Below are 8008 nucleotides of genomic sequence, written 5' to 3'. Positions count from 1 at the left end.
GAGAGATTGGCAGGAAATCGCAGGCATAAAGTGGTTAAAAGTTAGTAAAATGGGCCACCGAAAAACCAATTAGAAATTTTCCCATTGATTGTTCAGTTCAGCTATCGCGTATTCAGTTATCACGCGCATTTAATGTGACCAATTAGGTGCAGGGGGGTTGAGTATATATATATATATATATATATATATATATATATGTGTGTGTGTGTGTTTAAGTACAGTACTTGGATAGTGTGCTGAGTAAAGATGGAAGTTTAGAGGGTGAAGTGCTTGAAAGGGTACAACAAGGAAGAAAGGTTGCTGGTTCCTTGAAAGCAGTGAGCATGGAAGTGAACATGAACATGAGCATGGAAGTGAAAAAGTTTCCACATGACAGTATTGTGATACCAACTCTAATGTATGGAAGTGAAACTTGGACCTTGCTGGAGGGACAGAAGTCAAGAGTGAGAGCAGTGGAAATGAGTTGTTTGAAAGGAGCATGTGGAGTCACATCGAGAGACAGACTGACCAATGAGGAAGTGAAGGAGCATTGTGGTGTGGATGTGGATGTGATAGGAGGCGTTAGGAGAAACACATTAAGGTGGTTTGACCATGTGGAGAGGATGGAGAGTGAGAGACTGATGAGGAGAGTATATATGAGTGAGGTGGAGGGGGTGGAGAGGTAGAGGGAGGCCAAGGATGAGATGGAGGGATGGAGTGGAGAGGTATATGAGAGAGGGGGGGGGGTGAGGGGGGAGCAGGACAGTGAAATGGCAGGGAATAGGGTGACATGGAGGCAATTTGCATGTGCCCTTCCCTTACAGGATTGAGGCATCTGAGACTGGCAGTAGCTATGTATATATATAGATAGATAGATAGATCGTATATATGGTATATATATATGTGGTTTGAATGATTCAGGAGTGACAGAAAAAGAGTAACTTAATACCATATTGTACACCAACTCATGACCAAGAGATTGTGTTTGATGAGTGTTTCAGAATCTTCTTTCCTTGACATAATTTTCAGAGTTACTAAACAATTAATGCAAAGACAGATGGCCACCCCTTATGGGATTATGGTGTCTGGCTGTAGATAAATAGACTAATTAGTCAGGATCAAAAATATTGTCACCTTTACTGTGTACATTTATTTTTTGCTTCATGTTTCTAACTGACTTGTATTTGCTGCTCTCTGATTTTGTATTGATGGACTTCCTGGAGTTTTTTCCTAGTTCCAGCTTTTGTGATCTGCAGTGTACCATATAGTTTTTCTGGACAGGTACTGGAGAGCCCAGGGCCGAGAAAACCACAGAGGGCATGTGAGAGTCCTACTAGGCGGAAGAGTGACACCTCTACATCAGATGGTGAGAGACATCAGCTTCTGCCCTCCAGCCTTCATGCTTCTCCCACAGTTCTTCAGCTCAGTCCCACTAGTGCATCCATCAAGAATGCACTAGTCACTAGTACTCCCATCTCTGCTAAAGCCAATGGAAATCGTCTGGCAACTCCTCCACACAAACTGCTGCTTGAAACTTCCTTTACTTGTACCCCAGCAGCTTCTCCTGAACCCCCCATAGACCTGAGGCATCATGCTCATATCCACTCTCCAGCCATTACCTGGGAGCTGCTGTCGGCACTTGAGGAACAGTTGCTGCTGGGAATCAGGGAAGCTGGTAGGGGGCTGCATGACAGAGATGATGACTGGGTAACAGGGGTGGCTCCATTAGCCTCTCCAGAGACCCTTAGTGAGGCCTCCAGCATTGTGTCACGGGCATCATTGTACATGAGGGAGGGCAGGAGAGCTTCAGCAGCAGTGGCAGCATTTCAGCAGTCTCCTCTTCTAAATCACCGCCTACCCCCTGCACGCCTAGGCACTGGATATTGTATCTATGTTGAAACTCCACCCTTGGATTCCCGTAGGCAGTACAAGTACCTGAATGCTACAGAACAACTTCCAGAGTCCTCAGATGATGAAGAGATTCGACCATTATCACCTGCATCCTTTATCACAATTGAACCCATCATTCCTACTCCTCCCACTTCTCAAAAAGGGAATGATACTCAGAGTTCAAGCAATTTACAAGCGAATAAGGAATGGCCTTCCAATCCAAGTTCATTGCTGGTGGAACCATGCATAAATTCCTCAACCGTCCAAAATGTAGAGAAACAGTTTTGTAAAACAAACAGAGTTTCCTCTCAAGAAGAAATTCATGATAAAGTAATATGCATTAGTGCAGTTGAATCTCCTGAGTCCACAGAGAGTGCTCCAAGTAGACCATCTTCATCTGGCTCTTCACAGATATCACACAAGGTAAAGCTTGATATGACTTCATCCCAGATGTCACGAGACTCAGGCTATGGTGATAGGCTGAATGGATTTGGGAATGTAGGTGGGCCCAGTGGTGATTGGAGTGTGGCAGTTGGGGTGTTTGGTGGGCAGCAGCAGGAATATGGACGGGGTGGGCCGTCTCTGGTTCACCACTACATGTATTCTGGCATGTCTCCACAGCTGTCCCCCTCTTCCCCAGCCAATACAGATTCTTTCACCTCACCCCTTACCTCAGACCCACCATCCTCCAGAAATGCCTCCCTTCTACCAACCCCTGTTGAACATCTTCGAACTGTCTCCACCCCTGCCACTGCAACCTGCTCTCCTGTTAGCCACCCACTGCACAAGGCCACTCCCCTCCTCCATGACCTCACTCAGTCAACAAAAACCATCCCAGTTGTAGTTCACACCCCACAGAGAGCAGAGAGCAGTGTTTAGCACAGAATAGGTTGTAGCAGAGAGTCTTGTATAGTAAAGAAAAGAGAACAGTATGGAATGCTAACCATAGTGTTGTAGAGGACAGTACCTGAAAAGGAAGTGTCATACTTTGAAGAGAAAACAGCATCTAAAGTCAATAGTGTTTGTTGTTTAGTTCAGAGAAGAAAGCAAAGGCTGAAAGGAGTGGAAGTCATTCTTGGTGGCACAATATCATTCACTGTCATTTTTGTTAATCACATGGAACTCTGCTTGATCCAAAAGTTTAACCTGATTGGCCATGACATAGAAGCATCCACGCTTTATCACTGGGAAATAGTAACTAGAAGTATTGCACCATTATACTCTGTTGTCTAAAAAGGGTATTCAGATTCAGGTACTTGGCAAAGAAAAGTTATTGGGATCATGTTCAGACTTTCAGAACAATAACTGAAAGGTGAAAGAACAGTTGTCCTGGTCATCAGCCATGTACTTCAAATTGAAACTTTTACCTAATAATGTAGAGAATGTTAACAGTCAGTCCTACATTACCAATGGGACAGGTATAGAAACACCTAAGACTAGACAGCCACTTTACTTCTGTATCAATATTTATATAATAGAAAACCTTATAGCCTCCTCTTGGATTCAGACCACAGCATGTTAGCACATGGTTGTCGCCGATCTTAGTCATTATCGTGATACCACTGAGGTGTCTCATGTAAAGTGCAGTAAATTTACTAAATTTACAGTTTGTAGTACTGTATGATAATAGTGAATTCTGAAAGATTCAGGATTTCCCAGTCCCACTCTCACCCTCTTTTGTCACATTTTATGACTCTGGTAATACCTGTACATGGATTATAGTCACTATATACGGTATATGTATTTGTATACGGACAGTCAACCAAAAAATTATCAGCCCACTTACCACATGTATCCTTCTGAAACATAGATCAAGCTGTGTTATATACAGGACACCCTGTGATTATAAGTGCAAATATTGTCTTTGGTAATTATTAGGACTCGAAATCGCATACATCATCACATATTGGATTGTATATTTTTTGAGGCAACATAATAGATTCATTTGTGTCTGCAAAACTTGCTCATTTGCACAACCATTGAACCCCAGGGATGTGATAGTTTTTTGGTTGGCTGTACTTATACTGTATACAGTATACAGAGATCTGGAAATGAGTGACTCTTGATTTTGATTCTCACTTGTTCAGTTTCTCTTGGAAAGAGTAACTCATGTTGACTTACAAGCAGTAGCTTTTTTTTTTTTTTTTTTTTTTTTTTTTTTTTAATATACTGTGTACAGTAAATGCAGTAATCTCTCATTTATCCGGACACACTAGAGCCAAAGATATGTCCGGTTAGTGGCAGCATCTTGATAATGAACACAATTCCCAACCTCCTACCAATACCTAACCTGTTTGTACAGTAACTGTGCTTAATTTGGCAGTGTTTTCCAGTCATTCAGGCATATTTAGACATGAAAACACACATAGGAATATCCAAAGTAATGCTAAACACCAAGAAAACCATGGAAAAAAAAATCGAAAACCAAAAAATCACCCTATCTGTACTGTACACTTCTGTATGTACAGTACCCCTCCTTATTTTCACAGTGTTTTCCAGTCATTCTGGCATAGTTTGATATCAAAACATACATAGGATTATCCAAAATAATATTCAACACCAAGAAAATCATGAGAAAAAAAAAAATGAAAAACAAAAAACACCCTACCTATACACTACTGTATTTATAATACCCCTTTCCAGTTTGGCACTGTTTTTAGGTCAGTCTGCCATATTTATACATCAAAACACACATAGGAATGTCCAAAGTAATGCTAAACATCAAGAAAACCTTGAAAAAAAACATTGATAACCAAAAAACACCCTACCTATGCACTGTTGTATTTACAGTACCCCTCCTAATTTTGGTACTGTTTTCAGGTCTTTTTGCCTTATATTGACATCAAAACACACAGGAATATCCATAATAATGCAAAATACCAAGAAAACAATAAAAAAAAAAACATTGAAAACAAAAAACACCCTACCTATACACTACTGTATGTACAGTACTCCTCCTAATTTTGGCACTGTTTTCTGGTCATTCGGCCATATTTAGACATCAAAACACACATAGGAATAGCCAGAGTAATGGTAAACACCAAGAAAACCATGCAAGAAAACACCAAAAACCGAAAAAAAAAAAAATCCCTATACACTACTGTATGCACAGAACCCCTCCTAATTTAGGTGCTGTTTTCTGGTCATTCTCCCACATTGAGACATCAAAACACACATAGGATTATCCATATTTATGCAAAACATCAAGAAAATAATGCATGAACAACAAAAATCTGCAAAAAATCCGAAGACGGTTTGAAAATCAGTTATCTGTGACGAGTGATTGCACCCGGGGCTCAAAAAAAATTCCACGGCCAAATATGCCACCTCAAATTGGTTATATTGAGAAAAATGTATATCATTATCTTCGCTTGTGTTTATACTGTAAGATAAGCAAATAAAAACACATAAAACTGGTAAGTAAAAGTACAGAAATGCAGTGAGAATAAAGTGCTCAGGAGTAAAACGTACCTTCATATAACTTCCCACCATCCTAGTGCAAAATTTTCCCAGCACCTTCCAAGAGTTAAGCATATGACTAGATGCAGCATTTCATGAGCTTTCCCCTGGATAATGTGGAATTTCAATATGACTAATAGTAGTCGAATAAATCGCAAAACAAAAAATTAAAAACCCATGAGTCAGTGTTATCACCACGGAGGAGGGTAGGGACTGAGAGAGAGGGAGAGTATGGAGGAGGGATGGGAGGAGGGGTTAGAAACAAGGCTGTGTGCGGGATTTTCACCTTTCTGTCACGAGGTGGACGGGCACTTTTACTATACATTTACTCATGGCTTGCATTCATCTTGACGCCGGGTGGCCCTGCGGAAACGCAACTCACAGTAAGCGAGTGACTTTGGATGTTCAGTAGTGAGGCGGACGGCTGCTGTCACTGAACATGTACTTAGGGCTTGTGGTCTGTGTTACAGTCTCAGAGGCAGTTAGGAAATCCTGACAGCCTGGTGGGGATGCATACAGACTTTTTGACACAGCTTGTGGGTTACAGTCGTATTACTCGGGTGGTGGAGGTTCGATGGGAGTGATTGGGCCACAGCATGACTTTGACCATTCAGGCCAGGGGCAGACAGATATTTTAGCTTTGGTTGTGGGTTATGGCCTACTTCCTGCTCACAGCTTGAGCCCAGCGGCCACGATACCGAATGTTTGAACATGTTGGCTGGCCAGCCAAAGTTCTCAGGGACTTTTACATCCAGATAATAGCAAGTAAATTCGGATAATGGTTTAATAGAGCCAAAGTCCAGTATCCGGATAATGAACACATCCCGTTATGGCACATCCAAATAAATGAGGGACTACTATATATATATATAAATATATCCATAATATATACTGTATATATATATATATATATATATATATATATATATATATATTGCAGTTCAGGGAAGGGTAGGGGATAAGTGGAGGAGTGGAGACAATAATGGGCTTTAATCTGGGGAGGGGGGAAAGAAAGAGAGAGAGAGAGAGAGAGGGAGCAAATAGCACAGGAGTAGGTATTGTGTAGAAAGGCGATGGGGTAGAGGGAAAGAACTTTGACCTCAGTAATTATGGGATTAGGGTTGGGTTGGATAGGAGAGAGGGAGAGACTGATAGAGAGTATAAGAATGAGAGATGGTCTTAATAAAAAAAAAAAACGACTTACGAAAGATATTTAAGAACCAATTATTCTCTTAAGCTGGGGACTGTATGTGTATGTGTGTGTGTGTGTGTGTGTGTATATATATATATATATATATATATATATATATATATATATATATATATATATATATATATATATATATTATATATATATACTGTATATGTGTATTCACTCTCATCTTAAATGTCAGGACCAACTTGCCTAGCCCTGGGCTCCTATGCTGCTCATGCTCATGGGGCAACGTAGGGTTGGATGATGGATGGCTGGATATATATATATATTGAGCCAGTGTTATAACAAAGTCCCAGTATATATTTTTTGTGCTAAGGGAGGACCCCTACCTCGTAGCCTTTGTTATGTTGACATGCCACTCAGAGTGAGACATAAATACCAACTTATCTCATTTGATATTGACAGTGAAAAAATTCCTGTGAGAAGAGTGTAAAGCACAGATTCTCCGGATCTTATTCTAATTTGTGAAAGTTTCAGATCACAAGATTACATTTATATTTACGTTTTGAAGGCCTTGGCTGTGCATGCACGTGTAAGTCTTTTTTCCAGCCTTTTGATGGAAATTAATTATGATACAGTACTGGGTGATGTGTAGCTCCACCAAGTAGCAGGCTATGTACCACCCCAGCTGCAATTTGGGGTCGATTTTTCAGCTTTTACCAAGGTAAAATTTTTTCTTAAAGATTTGAAGGGCTTGAATTTACACACCTGAAAATGCTAATCTGAGTCCCCTAAGTCTAATGGTTACCACAAAACCACCCATCAAAGATTATAAATTTCCCTCCTCACGGTAGGAGGGAAAACCAGAAAAATTTGGCTGAAACCTAATTTTCACTAGAGAACCTTACCAAAATCAATGAAATCAATGTAAAATATCATTATCTTGATGAAACTAGGTGTAGGAGTCAGCATGAGTGTGGGAAAAAAAAAAAAAAAGCTTAGCAAATACCTTCGCTAAAGAACCTTACCAAATCAGTGATATCTATGTAAAATATGTTTCTATTGATGAAACTAGGTGCAGGAGTTAGCATGAAAATAAAAAGTTAAAAAAAAAAAATCCCATGCCTGAAAAACATAGAAAATCTTCATAAAACACTATGAAACCAATAAATACTTAGGGTAATGAAAAAAGGCTGTAGAAAGTACATGATAAATAATAAATTAAACAAAATAAAAAAACAGTTTTGGTGAGAGTAGACAGACACTGGTCGATCATGGCAGGGAAATTACCACGTCGTATTAGGGACAAATGATAGGGAGGGAGGGAGGTGGAGGTGGGGTGGGGGGTCTCAGGCATGATTGAGACATATCCCCAATGTGGATGAGAGGTGGTGTGGGGGGTTATTTTGGTGTCAGTAGAGAGACAGAAGTTCCTGATGGCAGGGAAATTACTGTGCCAAATTTTGGACTAAGGATTGGGAGGGAGGAAGTTGGAGGTGGGGTGGAGGGTTTCTGGTGATGACG

The 8008-nt window shown here is 40.4% G+C and overlaps 1 protein-coding gene across 1 annotated transcript in view; it reads left to right on the top strand.

The window, feature by feature from the left end:
* LOC145404295 (diacylglycerol lipase-alpha-like) overlaps positions 1-2951 on the top strand; it is a 174402-nt gene extending 171451 nt beyond the window's left edge. The window contains exon 16 of the mRNA XM_080275815.1: positions 1261-2951. Within this exon, the coding sequence (XP_080131941.1) occupies positions 1261-2748 (1488 nt within the window). The 3' untranslated portion in view covers positions 2749-2951. The remainder of the gene's footprint in view (positions 1-1260) is intronic.
* The last annotated feature ends 5057 nt before the right edge of the window (positions 2952-8008 follow it).

Source organism: Coenobita brevimanus, chromosome 63, assembly GCF_032717465.1.
Source record: "Coenobita brevimanus isolate Jiangsu-jjx chromosome 63, ASM3271746v2, whole genome shotgun sequence".
Classification (NCBI taxonomy): Eukaryota; Metazoa; Arthropoda; class Malacostraca; order Decapoda; family Coenobitidae; genus Coenobita; species Coenobita brevimanus.
The sequence above is the reverse complement of the archived record's forward strand: the minus strand, read 5'-3'. Positions and strand labels throughout refer to the sequence as shown.